The 16,818-nt window shown below is 36.1% G+C and overlaps 2 protein-coding genes across 9 annotated transcripts in view; both read left to right on the forward strand.

Annotated features, from left to right (window-relative positions):
- Positions 1-90: 90 nt before the first annotated feature.
- On the forward strand, positions 91-7,082 carry LOC128011684 (protein FAM3A). The gene is made up of 10 exons (XM_052594361.1): positions 91-350; positions 752-814; positions 901-1,008; positions 4,600-4,623; positions 4,720-4,843; positions 5,157-5,215; positions 5,301-5,351; positions 5,431-5,515; positions 5,662-5,788; positions 6,277-7,082. The coding sequence occupies exons 2-10, from the start codon at positions 802-804 to the stop codon at positions 6,373-6,375; spliced, it is 690 nt and encodes a 229-aa protein (XP_052450321.1). The 5' UTR covers positions 91-350; positions 752-801; the 3' UTR covers positions 6,376-7,082.
- Positions 7,083-8,591: 1,509 nt separating this feature from the next.
- LOC128011325 (serine/threonine-protein kinase WNK3) overlaps positions 8,592-16,818 on the forward strand; it is a 45,600-nt gene continuing 37,373 nt past the window's right edge. For all 8 annotated transcript variants that reach the window (XM_052593585.1, XM_052593587.1, XM_052593588.1 and 5 more), the window contains exon 1: positions 8,592-9,038. The gene's annotated coding sequence lies outside the window, so the exon portion shown is untranslated. The remainder of the gene's footprint in view (positions 9,039-16,818) is intronic.

Raw genomic sequence — 16,818 nt, forward strand, 5'->3', positions numbered from 1 at the left:
TGGGTAATTTGCATTTAAACTCAATAAGATCTTGGGCAATAAGAGATGATATTTGCATATTTGGTGCGCAGAAGAACAACGTCCTATTAATTTGCAACCCAAACCGGAAGAGTGTCACCGGGATTGGTGTATTGGCAACAGATGTAGGCGTCTGGAGGACACCGAACAAGGATACTTCATTATTACAAAGTTGTGTGCTCGTTAAATGTTCGGTATATTTATTTCCGACTAATTCAGTAGACAGTGTTTTTAAGATGAGCTTGCTGCGTTGAACGAGAGGAAATCAGTCGTGACATAGTCAAAGCGCAAGCGAGAGTCTGTTTCTCAAACAGGGTCACTGCAGATTTCAGGTTCGACGGTATTTTTCTTTTAAAATACATGTGTGCAACGTGTGTTTGGATTTCATGATTGCCATGCGATTTTTAAATAGTTGTTTGAGCAGCCTAGAGTATGATTCTGGTGTCTATGCATCAATTCCAGGGAGGTTTGCTTCCCAAATGATTAACAGCTCTAATGTCATATAAGAGGGGATTGTTTAAAACAATAAATGTGTAAAATATGGGCATCAAACTTGCTCTAAAGTATGATTGAACTTGGTTTGAGCTGCATTTCTGGAATGGCATGCTGCTCAATGTATTGTCTAACAAATTTCCTCCGGGTTTAACTTGGAAACTTAAGCTCCTTTCATGATTAACTTTTTCATAAATGTTTGCTGCTTTATAAACTTAATGTTCTCACTTACTCCAAACAGAATCTTATCACATTGGCCATTTGCTGACCAGATTCTGACATCTGTTTACCATGAGGTTTGCAGGTCTGTGCATTTCCATGCTTTCCATGTACTAGTGAAGTTTCCTCTTACAATGGCGTTCAGACATTTCCTTCCTCTGTGTTCCCCAGTGGCACTCCGAGCTGTTGCTTTGGTTCTTCTGTTGGGCTTTACTTGGCTTCTAGCAAATTCTATGCTAGGAGGGGATGGGAACTCCTTGATACGAATGCTGTTTAGTGGTAAGGATCTTACAAGTATTAGTGGATGTATTGGTGGTTGACAGCATTGGCATCGGTCATGAAAAAATTATAGCAATTTTCTTAGTGAGCGTATGTAAACACACACACACCAGTTTTTAATATTATTGAGCTACTATTAGATTTTTTTTTTATAACATTTTAGATACAGAAACACTGGTAGTACCACTAACTGCACCATGCACCATGGTATTGTCGAATTATATTATTAATGTAGACATGTTTTGAAGGAGTAATGGAATATAATTACAGTATCAACCCTCCATGGACATTTTGGCAACTGAATTGCCATTGCATAGTAATTTTTTTTTTTTTAGTCTATTCGCCAGACTAAGATTATATCTATATATCAAATAAATGTTTGTAAAATGGCACAGTTCTTTTATAATCTGAAAGTACATTCTTACCATCACTCAGTCAAGCATTATATTATGATAATCAAGTATTATTTAATGATAGAACTTTAGTAATTAGAATTAAAACTTGGTTACCATGTGTGAATGCATAGATATTTTAACTGGACTGGTGGTGGTGCTTTGTTGGTCATTCAGTGTTTCTGTATTTCAAAAAAAAAATTCTACTAGTAAGAACTATAAAACACACTAAGGATTAAAGAGCTGCTGGATTCATGAATATTAATCAGGTTTTGTTAAGCTGATTTGCTGAGATCAAAACAGGGACGATAATAGATGAGCGCTGCTAAGGTGTCTGCGGTTTGGGGTGACGGGATGGGGGGCTTCTATGATGTTAGACTGCGTAGCCTATAATAAAAGATGATGAATTTCAAACCTGAACCAAACATATTTTTATTCAAAGATCAACAGTCTGTATTTAGTCTTTAGTCTGCCTAAAAAAACAACAACATTTAAAATCATGAACTCAAAAAAAACAATGAATGTTGTAAGTAGAAGTGCATAAATCAGACCTTTCTGTATAGCCTAACGCTAATAAGCTTAAATGAAAATAACGAAATAACTGTAGTGAAGTACTGCCAACGGAATGAATGAAAATTAGCTAATCAATGCTCTAATCAAAAATTTAGCTAATCAAAAATCTAAATTTGCGCCTAGCCGCCTACGGTATTTTTTAGAACTTATTTTTATTTTTTTGAAAAAGATGCTGCAGCCGGCGGGGGTATGTGTGAAAGTTTACCCTGTTCAGCGTGCAGCATCATGTGTCTAAACAAACAGCACATTCAGTGATTTCAACCACTAGAGGCCGCTCTCACACTGTATAATGAAAACAGACCCTTCTCAGATGCTCCAGCAATGGACGCAACCCGGAAAATTATCGGCATGGATTTTTGCAGATAACCGATTGTTCCAGCAATCAACTATCGGTGCCGATTAATTGACAAAACCATCGGTCAACCTCTAATATAAATAAATAATAAATAAACACACACACACACATGTATTTATGTGTGCGTGTCAATGGCCCTTGGTGTGGTATTGTTGGCAGAATTCGGCCCGCAGCGAAAACTAATTGAGGAACCCTGATTTATTCGCAATATAGAGGGTTGAGTATTGTTTTGTGATTTATGGCGTTTATGCGTTACTGTTTTTCATACATACTAGAAGCCCTATTGCATTTTTACCATGGTACTGAGGTGCTATATTTGTGGTTTTAACTGTGATTATCATCAGTGTTGTCCAAGTTATTTCCAAACTGTAATACGTTATAGATTAGTTGTTACTGTCATTTAAAAGTAATACCTTACTTTACAATATTACTGTCTCAGAATTGTAATGCATTACATTACTCCTGTATTACTTTTGAGTTACTTTCACCAAAATAACTACAGATGTAGAATTAAACATTCTGAAATGACTAAATGTACTGCAGAGCATTTTACATATATGATGTAGAATAATGACTGTGGGCTATCCAGGCAACTAACAATATATAGTTTATAATTGGCAAAGTTAAGGCTCAGTCAGGACGATGCAAGAAAGAATGACGGCCAGAATCACAAACGATCCCAGTCTGTTAAATGTATGGTAGAGGTAAAGTGATTATCTGGCAATATCTGTGAATGGCTTGGGACTCCCAACACTGATGATCTAAATGTATTTCTACAATGGAAGATCAATGGTTGAAAAAACACATCAAACATTCAGAATAATTTTCACCATATAAAAAATGAGATTGCTAAAATTTTAACAAATATAACTGGTTTTGATAATAAACATAAATCTGTATCTGCATCCTAACTCAAGCTACTATCAAATGTGTATTTCTAAGAGAAATACACATTCACCGAAAAATGAAAATGATGTCATTAATGACTCACCCTCATGTCGTTCCAAACCCGTAAGACCTCCTTTTATCTTCAGAACACAGTTTAAGATATTTTAGATTTAGTCCGAGAGCTCTCAGTCCCTCCATTGAAGCTGTGTGTACGGTATACTGCCCATGTCCAGAAAGGAAATAAAAACATCTTCAAAGCCGTCCATGTGACATCAGAGGGTCAGTTAGAATTTTTTGAAGCATCGAAAATACATTTTGGTCCAAAAATAGCAAAAACTACGACTTTATTCAGCATTGTCTTCTCTTCCGTGTCTGTTGTGAGTGAGTTCAAACCACTGCAGTTTAGTGATATCCGATTCACAAACTAATCACTTGATGTAACCGGTAATCTTCTTGAACCAGTTCACCTAATCGAACTGAATCGTTTGAAACGGTTCGCGTCTTCAGTAAGCATTAATCCACAAATGGCTTAAGCTGTGAACTTTTTTAATGTGACTGACACTCCCTCTGAGTTAAAACAAACCAATATCCCGGAGTAATTCATTTACTCAAACAGTACACTGACTGAACTGCTGTGAAGAGAGAACTGAAGATGAACACCGAGCCGAGCCAGATAACGAACGAACGATTGACTCATTCAACTGGTTCAAGAATATCCGGTTACATCGAGTGATTCGTTCGTGAACCGGCTATCATACACTGCAGTGAACGCGCTCAGAACGGACCCAGAAGAGAAGACAATGCTGAATAAAGTCATAGTTTTTTCTATTTTTGGACTAAATTTAATTTAGATGCTTCAAAAAATTCGACTGACCCTCTGATGTCACATGGACTACTTTGATGATGTTTATAGGTGTGTGTGTACACATACACACACAAAGACGTTTATATTATTGTAGGTTTAGTTATTTTGGTACATGAAGTTGGATTAAATAAATATGAGAAATGTTGCTAGCTGAAATAATTTTATTTCAGTTAACCTTTAAAACATATTAAAACAATTAACTTTTTTAAGTTGTAATAATATTTTACAAAATTACTGTTTTACTGTCTTTGTGATTAAATAAATGGAGCCTTGCACTTTTTTCCAAAATATTACAAAATCATATATATGTGTGTGTTTATATATAAAATGTAAAGATAGTAAATGATAGAAGCATAATAACTGCTGTAATAAAATATTACATTATATCAACCAAATATAAAAAAAAATACTGAATATCAACCATGGTGATAATACCATGGTCGACCACAAGATTATGTAATATTATGTAATAAGTATCAGTGGCTTAATAGTCATTCACAAAGTTTTATCATTCATAGGTGGACAAGAAGAGCCCACTCCAGGTAAAATGATTTTTACATTAAAACATGCATTTATAGATTTTAACAAGAAATATTTAAGCCGTCAAATGTGCATTGCAATAACCTGCTCTCCCGTAGAACCTCGGCCACGCAAGTACAAATGTGGCCTGTCTGCACCATGTCCCCTTAAACATCTCGCGTTCCGGCTGACCTCTGGGGCTGCCAATGTCATCGGCCCCAAAATCTGTCTGGAGGATAAAATGCAAGTGGCCTGATCTTTTTTCGCTGCTTAGTCACTGTTGGTCTCTTTAATTGGCTTGCATGAGCTCCTTTCCTATCTCTTGTTCTGTCTCCACTGGTATTCATCATATCATCTTTGTTTTTCTTATGGCCATCGCTACCAGACTCATATTCTTTTTGGGGAATGTGATGCAAGTAGGCGATTGTTTCTCTTTCCATGCTTATCTTTTGTTCATATTCATAATCCATTTTCTGACCCTTCCTTAACTTCTACCGTAGAATTGTCTAAAATGTTGTTTTGAGATGCTGTTTCACTTCTGTTTGTGGTCTTACAGTCTTGTCAGCAGTGCTAAAAACAATGTTGGCAGAGGGCTCAATATTGCCTTAGTAAATGGTAAATCTCTCATTCTTTAATGCTGCTATATTTTTGCATGTGTTGTATATGCATTGTTGATGACAATTCAGTTTCCATTTCTCAGGGGTTAATGGAGAGGTTTTGGAAATAAAAGCATTTGATATGTGGGCAGGAGGTAAGTTGACTTTTAGGTAGATGTATTAATTTGGTTATGTCTCCGTTTTCTCAGAGTGTTCTCTCTCTCTCCGCCACAGATGTTTCAGAGCTGCTGAAGTTTCTTCGTCCGCTCCATGAAGGAACGCTCGTATTTGTTGCTTCTTTTGATGACCCGGCCACCAAGTAAGAGTCTATTTATTTCTGCAGCCTACTTTTAAACCCAGATTACCATTGTTCTGTGATTTAATCACTCCTAAATCGAGAGCATATCTATTGGCTCTTTTTCTCCATTTTTTCTTGGATTTACTTACTGTTAAACCCTTTCACAGGTTAAATGATGAGGCTCGGCGGCTGTTTGAGGAGCTGGGGAGCACAGCAGCGAAAGAACTGAGCTTCAGGGACAGCTGGGTGTTTGTTGGAGCCAAAGGAATAGAAAATAAGAGCCCATTTGAACAGGTGGGATTTATGGGAAGAAATTTGCAAATTTTTGCACGCAAGCTCAGGTCAATTTTAACTCTTTAATAAAAAAACTATGGTGTCTTTCATGTAATTTTCTTTTATGACTTTCATTTATGCTTGATTATGAAACTTGGCACTGCTTATTAGTGTATTTTGCTCTTGTATAATAAATAGCTGCTAATATTTCTCATTTGCAAGTCGCTTTGGATTAAAACTTCTTGCTAAATGTTTTATTCAATTAATTGCTAAAGCAAAAATAGGAGTCTTTCAGTGTCTTCATTCTAGCTCATGCACAATTAATATTCAGCCAATTTTAGAATATTTTAGTGCAAATAGAGCTGTTCATTGATGTTTTGAAAAACATGTCTGAATGAGCAACAGTCAAAAGTGAGGGCAGAGTTTAGCTATCGGTGCATTTTGAAGGGTTAATAATTTACAATTGTAGATTCTTAAAGCAGCTCAAGACTTTTTTCTCATTCTTTCAGCGAATGAAGAACAGTAAAAGCAGTAATAAATATGAAGGCTGGCCCGAGTCTCTGGAGATGGATGGCTGCATTCCTCTGCGCTCTCCTTTAGAAACTTAAGGCCTCATGGGTGCTCATGAACTGTACAAACACTTCTAACATGAGGATCAAGGAGCATGACGTGCAAGTACAACTCAGCTGCTTAACGATTTTACTCATTTGAAGTGGATTTTCCTTGTAGAGCCGTCTGCATCTTTTCAAGGCGAAGAAACAAATTGAACTGAAAATATAACTGGAAGTTGTCTGGTCCGGTGGAATTACAATTGTTGTGATTTGACAAAAGAAGAATTGTTTTTATGAAGAAAAAAATACAGGCATATTAAATATTTTTAACAAAATTTAAATAGTATATTTAGAAAGGTTTTCTCTCTTTATATATAAATACGTTTTAAAATGTGTGAAGTTGAGGCTGTTATACAAATCTGTGTCCAGCAGTTGTTTTGAAGGATACCATTAATATACATTTACGTTCAAAGACAGATTATTATATACACATTAAGAATGTCTACTAAAAATAGTCACCTATTTGTAATCCATACTTATGATAAGATCAGTTTTGTAAGACTCATCTAAATTATGTTACACCTATGTTCTTCCATATGTAACTGTTCTTTGTAATATGATGCACTGATGAAATGCACTGCATAGACAACCTTTCCTGGGAATCAACCCAAGCATAAAGGTTATTCATGTAGTTTTATTTAGGACAGCCTTTTTTGGGAGGATTACGTTTATCTTATCTTATAATAAACTCTCACAGATGTTTATCCCCTTGTGTTTGAGCAGTGATTCGGTTGGCCGTTTTAAACGCCCTATTTTTGCAGTCACGAAAGGCAATGGGGTTTAAGCGAATGATACAGTTTGTTCCAAAGGAAGTCATTTGTGGCTGCTGCTTTTGCATACTTATCACATTTCAGTTCACATGCACAGTAAACCCATTTATAGAAGCTCGTGATCACGTGCGCTGTCGGCAATTAAAATGATTCAAACAAGCACCATGGACAGCGGCGTTACAGTTCTTATACACCAGAGGGCAGCAGAGAAGGAAGAAATTAAAATGGACCCTTAAATGGTAGTTTCTGTACGATTTTAAAAGTAGTAGACTTAATTTACGACCCTGGATCATAAAACCAGTCTTAAGTAGCACTGGTATATTTGTAGTAGTAGCCAACAATGCACTGTATGGGTCAAAATTATCATATATCACTAGGATATTAAGCAAAGATCATGTTCCATGAAGATATTTTGTGAATTTGCTATCGTAAATATATCAAAACTTCATTTTTGATTAGTAATAAGCATTGTTAAGGACTTAATTTGAACAATTTTAAAGGCAATTAGACTTTTTTTTGTAATCTCAGATTTCAGATTTTCAAATAGTTGTATCTCGGCCAAATATTGTCTGATCCCAAATAAACCATACATCAATGAAAAGGTTATTTATTTATTTATTGACTTTTTTTTATGTATGGTGCTATGTATTCCTTAAAACTAACTAGTACCTATTTTATGTATGTAGTTTATTTGTTTTTATGTAATAAGTAATCCAATAGTGATTTGAAGGCTCTATATCCTATATCACATACACTTCATCTTTGGGTTCAATAGCATAACATTGATTAATCATATGCATTCAAATTAGTCTTATTGTATTCCCAGTAGGCTATTACTCATTTACTAGACCCTTTCTCAACTGTCTATTAAATTGTTACTGTTGGTAAACTGCAAATTATGCCACATAATTTTATAGGGATCTGTGGTTTACATATTAACTATACACTTTAGACTATGAACTTACAGGCTTAAAAGTACTTTTATTAGTTTTATTTGGAACTACTAGCCTATCTATTTATAACAAATTTAAAAAAAAGTTATTAATAAAGCTCCATAATCAATGCATTAACACGAGTACATCCCGGTCAAGTATTGTACTGCCTATAGAAGGCAACTGTCTATTATCATATTGAAATATAACTAACTATTGAAAGGCTGATTAGTTAGCATACTTACATGAATAAGTAGATTAAATTGTTTATTAGTTAATTAGTTATATAATGTGTTTTGATGTATACATCACGTAAGTTTTGTCAGTTTATATTGGAGGATCGGGATATGAATAGAAAAATAAAACATAAAGAAAAGCCAGTCATGCCCTTTATCGTAATTAAAATGTAAATTAATTATATCAGAATGCCCTGATCTCAATCAGAAATTTTCTGGGACGATGCGCGACCTCTCGTGGTCAGACATACGCGGGGGCGCGCATAGTTGGAGCACGCAGTGCGAGCGAGCGAGCGTGCACGCGTCTCTGTCTTTAACCGAAAAAAAGGGAAACGATTGTGCTCGATTGAACGACCACGAACTCTGCAGCTACGGACGCGGCTGTGTAAACGATGTAAAGTAAACCAATGTGAATACGTAGCCGTTACATTCACCGGCGGAAAGGTGTGCTGATAATCTCGCGGAATGGAAGAGCAATATGTTTGTTTAACAGATGATGTGTCCAGGCGGATTTGCAGGGTTTAACGACGCCGCTCAAACAAGAGAACCACACGCTCTTCCAGTGAAAAGGAGTAAACACCGGTAACCTTACACGACACATTACGCTCATATCCAACGAGATGCTGACGAACTATTGAGACTATGACATAAATTGGAGAAAGCGAGACCTTTCGACAAGCTGCTTCAGTTTAAATAACGACAGAGGATGCAGCAGCACACCGGTGAGTAACATTACCTTTGACTGTTGTGCTAAATAATCATTAACTCTTGATATTCATACGACTTGTCTTTATTGATATAAACTGTTAAATAAAAACGCCTCTTTAGGTTGCTGTATAGGTAGGTCTCTCAGACATACAGGAATCCAAAGCAAACATAGCTTAGATGCTAACACAACACTGTGGTGCTGAAATAGATGTTGGCAGTGGACGAGACAAGCTTTGTTATTACCGCGTGAACGGCAAAATAAAGGTTTTTCCATCTTTTCCTAATCTGCTTTTTACTTTATATTCTGAGGAGGTCTCTGCTCTTGATATTGTCTTTTATATTGTTCATCCGTCTTGCTAACCGAGTCAGTGTAAATGAAGACTGAATGTGCAGCTCAGACAGGCGTTTGCTCTCTTATCTGCCTATGTTATGTCATATGCTGCCGTTGACATATTTTCTTATGCTAATTCTCAATTTATCGACTGATGGTGTTTCAGTTTGTAAGTTACAACCTAAGAGGACATGAATGTGTATTTTCTTTGTGGCTGCCATGTCTTCTGTTGCTACAGTATGTGTTTTTAACTCAAGGCATTGGCCGCTGTTGGTCAGTGTAGTGGCTAATAGAAGGTGCCAGTGTAGTAGTTGACTTTATTTGATCTTTCTTTGGGCCTTTGTTTAAATAGTATCATGATGTTGTAGGAGATTTTATTTGTGCCACTGACAAATAAGGATGTCTGATATGATGAAAAATAGAAATTTAGTTTAAATTGGCAAGTCCTTTGAAAATGGTTGGTGCCAGTTTCTACAAATCGGTTTTGATTTATGGACTCTAAAAATGTTGAGCGGTTTAATCAAGAAATAAATTGGTCAAAACATGGTCCTTGCACCTAGAATAAATGTGCCAATTATTATTTTTGTAATAGTTTAAAAAAATATATTTTTTTAAGTAATTTTTTATACAAGTGATGAATTTGGTCAAATATCAAGTGGGTTTATCTATTGTTATGCCATTTGATCTGACCTGATTTGTCCTGTGATTAAAAAGAAAACACATCTTAATGACTTTGGAAGACAGTCGATGCACTGGAAGACAAGCAATGCACTGTTTTATGGTTTTGTTGTGACATTAACTCAGTTATGCCACCTAGGCATTTTTGAACGTGCATTTTAAAATAAGTGTTTAAATGAAATTTATTCCTGTGATGTTAAAGCTGAATTTCTAGCAGTCATTACTCCAGTTTTCAATCACATGATCCATCACAAATTATTCTAATATGCTGTTTTGCTGCTCAATAACTATTCTTTCTTTTTTTGAATAAATAAAAAATGACCCCAAACTTTTGATCAGTATTGTATGCAACTTTGTGTATCTGTGCAGTCTATGCTGATGAGGAATAATCAGTGATGAGTGTAAAAGTGATGTTAATAATCCCTCAACTTAAGTGGTTATCTGCCCCATATTCCTATGATAGGATAAATCAAGAGAAGCTTACTTCAGGCATAAACCTCAAAAGCACAATTGTAAGCCACTTATGTATAATCCACAATTCATCATGGCAAGCTTTGATTAAACCGGTCTCACCTAGATTATCTCATAGACTGAACGAAGAGAAGTCTCTAGTCTTTTTTTTCTGGTTCACTGTGTACCCTACCCTCTGTGACCATAGTGATACTCACTTTCACATGCTTGACCTAGATTGGACAAAAGTGTTTGTTGTGTGTTGTTCTTGGTGTTATTTAATGGGATGAGGAGAACAGACTCCTGACAACTCCAGATGTCACTTTGCAGTAATCTACACCTTAAATATTACAGGCCCAAGATTTCATTGACGCTATGCTTGGTCTCTTAAATGGATCCCCTTCCTCAGAATTTATTTTACTTTAAAAAAAGAGTGCTCTGTTGAGTTAGTTTTAGAAAGACTTTTAATTTACAGCTGATATGATTGTGAATACACAACCTCCCTTTCCTAGATTTAATAGATTGAGTATACATGTGATTGTTTAAAAAGAAATCAATTGTGACAGCAAATTATCCAGCCTACTTCCATCAGTGCCTAAAGCAAGTGCACATATCCATGTCAAAATATACATTTGATGAATTTTGTCTTGAGGATCAGAATGAAATGACAATGAACAGTTGGCCATAGTGAGACCTTTCTTGCTTTGCAAACTGTCCTTTTCATCTCAGGATGAACTGGCACTTAACTCGGTTTCAAACTAAGCTGTAAATTATGTAGATACCTCAGTAATCCAAGACAGACACCACATGTCTGAGTGTTCGGTTTTAAATGACTTTAACAGTTTAACAGTTAGCCCATAAAATTATAAATCTTATTATTTACTCACCCATGACCTACATGATTACCTTTCTTCTGCAAAACGCAAAGGAATATATATATATATATATATATATATATATATATATATTTTTTTTTTTTTTGAAAAAGAAGAATGTTTCAGCTGTTTTTGTCTATAAAATCAAACCCAGTGGGGTTTAAAATGTGAATAGAGCCATTTCACATTCTTTGTATAGATGGGGGGGGGGGCATTCATTATATTCTATTGTATTCAACTTGAAGACATGAAGGTGAACAAATGAACTTATTTTTGGATGTCTCTAAGACTGTGGTTCTCAGTTTTTTTTACTCCAAGCCAAGGACCCTTTATTTTGATGTCTATCTCTTGTACTTTATCTTTATCTCTTGTAAACGCTGAATATGATGGCAGTTTAAAGATGCAATAGGTGATTGTTCCAAGCATTTTGATTGACTTTCTTACCTGCCTGTCAACATGTGTACTATTTCAGAGGATACGTCATCAGTGCATTCACGTACGCTGTGCAGACAGAGCGAGAATGGCAGGCAATCATCATCAACAACCTGACATACATTTTATTCTAATTTTTAAATTGTCTTACCTGAGCATTCCAATACAAATATATTTTAATAACAACAAAGCAGTTTGGAATGAAGAAAGTAAACAACATGATTCATATTCAAAATGTTAAGCTAGCACTTGTTTATGGCTTGTAAATCTTTAATCAAATATAGACTACTGCAATCTTGCTGATATAGATGGAAAGTTAATTTATCTCACGAACCTGCGAACATTTATACTAGTTAGTTGTGTTCAAATGCAACTTTTTTTCATACCAGGCAACAACAACAGTCAGATTTTGACACAACTAGTTGTTTGTTGGGAGGTTTGGTATATCAGCGCATTTATTCAACCCCCCTGGAAATTAGCTTAGGCCCCCTAGTGGACCCTGGCTCCCTGGTTGAGAAACACTGCTTTAAGATTGAACTGGATTGAAGTTGCAATGTTTATATTGTCAACAAAAAGCACTCTATTTACTTTTTCAATTATAAATAAATTGTGCAATATCTGACACTTCAGTTTATTTTTTCTTGTTTTATTTATTGCTTTGGTTGATCTCATCATACTCCTATTCTGCTCCACGCCTCTTCCACTCCCACATGCCCGAACTTCAGTTGGTTTTGTTGTGGTGGAATTTTGTCTATTGTCACTGCTGTCACTCACACTCACACCAGCACATATTTTATCACGGGAAAATCTCCCCAACTCTTTTTGTGTGTGTGTGTGTGTGTGCGCACAACCCCCTCCTCCTTTATCTTCCTCTCTTGTTCACATTCACACACATTTTTCCCACCCATTTAAACTCAACCCCCCCTCCTTAACTGTCTCTCTCTCGACTGGCTGCCTAAAACCTTGATGTCCTCTCTCACTACCCACAATCCTTTCCTGTCCCCCCTCCTCCAATTTATCCACACTTTTTCATCTAGATTCATCATTGCTCAACCCCCAAACCCTTCTGTCTACCCCCTCCCTAAACACACACACACACACTACGTTCCCTGGCTCCCTCTTTGTCTGCCTCAGTAAATCAGCAGAGCCTGCTCAGTTCCAGAGGATTAATGTGTGTATGCCAGTGAAGAGCTATGAAAAAACTGGGAGAGGCAGAGAGCGCTCAATTTTTGTGTAGCGCCTGTTGTGTTTGGAGTTTCAGAGCTCTGTGGGAGCGGACAGCCTAGCGAGTGTGTGTATGTGTGTGTGTGAGAGAGTGCTTTAACAACACAGTTCACTGATTAGCTGTACCATTTGTTGAAGAAGAGCTCAGGTATGGCATGATAAAGTGATATCAGGTACTTTTAATATGATCCTCCTGTCCAATGTTAGCTGCGGTTAAAACACTTTAAAAGCCTGTCAAACCTTTTTAAACCCATCTAGAGAAAGTGTTTGCACATTTCAAAGAGGATTAAATCACAGGCACGGATATTCAAATTAGTGATACATCTGGGTGAGGTTGAACAGCGTATGTCATGATCAGTCCCACATGCTCCACTGACAGATGAGAATGCAGAATAACAGAACTGATGTACCAAACTAAAGGTGATTGGGCTTGTCATATTCAGGTTTTCCCAAAGTATTATATGCTAAATTACACAGGCAAGTTAAGGCTACTCCGATTCATCTCTGCCTTCAAATGTTTTGTGTATATGAAATGCTTCATAAAAGTCATGCTAAAATAAGCAGCTGTGACCCGCCTCAGCTCCTGGTGACTGAAGCAGCTCTGAGTGTGCTTTGGATTTGTGTGAATAAAGTGCAGAATCAAAACCTTCAAAAGTTTGGGGTCAGTAGGATTAAACGTATATATTTTTATTTAGCTGTGATGCATTAAAGCTGCAGTAGGTAACTTTTGTAAAAATATATTTTTTACATATTTGTTAAACCTGTCATTATGTCCTGACAGTAGAATATGAGACAGATAATCTGTGAAAAAATCAAGCTCCTCTGGCTCCTCCCAGTGGTCCTATTGCCATTTGCAGAAACTCCATCGCTCACGGTAAGAAACAACCAATCAGAGCTGCGGTCCGTAACTTTGTTTGTGTTCAAAATGTAGAAAAATTTATATAATAAGCGAGTACACCATGAATCCATTTTCCAAACCGTGTTTTTAGCTTGTCCTGAATCACTAGGGTGCACCTATAATAAGTGTTTATATTCGGACTATTTTAGATTGCTTCGGGGATACCGCGGCGGAGTAACCCAGTACCTTTGTGATTCTTCATAGACATAAACAGAGAGAAGTAGTTCCGGCTACGATGTTCTTCCGCAAGACACAAGCAGTTCTGTTTATTAACCGCTAGAGCGTCAAAAGTTACCTACCGCAGCTTTAAATTGATCAAAAGTGGCAGTAAAAAGGGAACTGCAAAATGTGTCATGGTTTCCACAAAAATATTAAGCAGACAAAGCAGTTTAGCCTATTAGAATGATATCTGCAGGATCATGTGACACTGAAGACTGGAGTAATGACTGCTTTACCATCACAGCAATAAATAGTTTTAAAATATAATAAAAAAGTACAATGAATTCTTAAAGTATATATAAAACAGTATGTTGTGAATTATTATTGTTATTATTAATACACTTTAATTTATTTTCAAATCAAGTAAATGCAGCCTTGGTAAGCGTAATAGACTTAAAAAACATGAAACAATATTGTTATTCCTTCAAGTGACATTACTATCATATTGTGTTTGCTCAACTTTTAAAATGTTGGATTCTATTCGATATTATTTCTCGATAATATAAGCACATTTTACCCTATGAAATGATTGACAGTCCATGGCAGCGGCCCTTTTTTGTTCAAAAATTTTTAGTGACCAAAAAAATCTGTTGGCCTTATTTTTTTCTCTATTGACTTTTGTCAGTTGACTCTCCAGGTGTAGTCATAAAATTTTGCTCCTTTCTGACACTCCTTAATAAATATAAATGTGTACTGACTGTGCGAATGTGTTTATCCATATTAAACTCTCTTAAACAAGGCCAACAACTGTATTCCTCTGATGTGGGAATAAAGCCATAGATGCAATGAATATCTGATCAGAAATGAGTTTGGGAAAGCGCGAGAGAGTATGAGTGATATGCCTGATGTAGGTGTGTGACATTCTGTAATCACTCTGTCCGGTATGTAGTTTTCACAGGAACTCCTATCCCTGAGGACACAGGCAAATAAGCTTGTTTAAAGCAGCACTTCCTCTTCTCACTGGTTGTTGATGTCATTGCTTCATGCCCTTTTATATAACCGTCATCTCTCTATCAATTTACATTTTATTGCAATGCTATAGCCCCAATTCTAAACTACTGCAACTCCCTCTTTTGTCAATCAAGTGAATCATAAGAATTATTGCATATGAGAAATGAAATTTAAATGTTTCAGTTGTTACCCGACATCCCATTTGTGTCATTTTCATTGTATGAATGGATGGATTGTGAAGTTTAGGAGGAGTGGTTCATGTCAACTAGTATAACTCGTCTAATGTGAATGTAGCCTGCCTGCTTTTGCACCTCAAATGCCTTCGCTTTTGTATATTTAAAGTTAGCATTTGTGTTTGTGTGTGGTGCAGACAGGATTCTTTCAGTTTTCACTTTGCTTTGATCTAATCTGCTGAGTTTTAGATGAACCGGAGCTGCCAGCTAAACTTGCATTTCAAGATATTTTCCTCAGGAAATCTATAAGCAAGCACAGAAGCAAAATGAAAAGAGACCTTTCAGTGATGCCAAAACAGAATTGAACTACTTTGTACAACAGAAATTTCTTGCCATTTCTTCTTTACTTCCAGTAATAAAAATCATTTACTAAACCGTAATAAATGGTTAACCTGTGTGTGAGATTCAGATGAGCATCTTTTTCCACCTCTGAATGAGTCATGTTATTATTAGCTTGTTGTTTGTAGCAAACTAACCTGATGGATGTGGCCTGCTAGAAGACAGATGGGCATGACATGAGGAGAGCCGAAGATAATGATGTCACTAAAGAGAAAGAGAAGAAGATTGAGTTTGTGATAGGAGGCAGAAGTAGGTTTTATGGGTCAAAGGGAGCACTGAATCTTGTGAGAAGATGTGTCCGGTGTTACAGTGGTTGAATAGACCTGGAGAACTCAACTAGAAGAACAAGGAAGATCCACTCACTGTAAACAGCTGTAACCTGGGAGCAATACTGTTGGCTACAATTAATGATCAGTTTTTACTGCATGTGATCCCTGAGCGATGGTCTGTGGTGGTCACTCATGTTCATTCTGTATCCGCCCTGCCTCTGAATTATTTAACCCTAAAGGGCCTTTTATGCCATCATTTATTATTAATCAATCACAAGCTGCTGTTTTCCTTTAGTTTTTTGATGGCTAATATTTATTGGCACTTTGTAGATTTGTTATGCACCGGTACCCGTCCTGATTTTGGATGGCTTAATTAATTACTGGATTAGTCTGTTACTTCCCCCTGTGTTTGAGGACTCTTGTTTAGAATATAGATGGGATACCAACACCTTAATTGATTTATTAATTTTCACAAGTTATTCCATGTGCCGAAATGCACATTTGAACAGTTTTTAATTACAGTTGTGAACAGGCACATACATTTTCTCCTCTGTGAAATGCAGGCCCATTGATATAAACTTTAAACAGTAGCTGAAAGTCCTATACTCTTTTAATGATGTGTGTTCTGAAATGTACTAGAAATGAAATAAAACAATTTGTTATTTATTTATTTATTTTAGTGTCAAGTTTATGTACAAATTAAGAAATAATAATCTTGTTAAGGTCTTCCACTGTAGTTTTTAATTAAGGTTAAAGGACTACTTAACTATGCTTTTAGGTATTAAAAAAATAATATTCAAAAGTTGTGGAGCGGTACATATTTGTTTGTTTGTTTATTTTAAACTAAATTAATACTTCCATTCAACAAGGAGACATTAAATTGTTCAAAGAACAT

Source organism: Carassius gibelio, chromosome B23 (genome assembly GCF_023724105.1).
Source record: "Carassius gibelio isolate Cgi1373 ecotype wild population from Czech Republic chromosome B23, carGib1.2-hapl.c, whole genome shotgun sequence".
NCBI classification, from domain to species: domain Eukaryota; kingdom Metazoa; phylum Chordata; class Actinopteri; order Cypriniformes; family Cyprinidae; genus Carassius; species Carassius gibelio.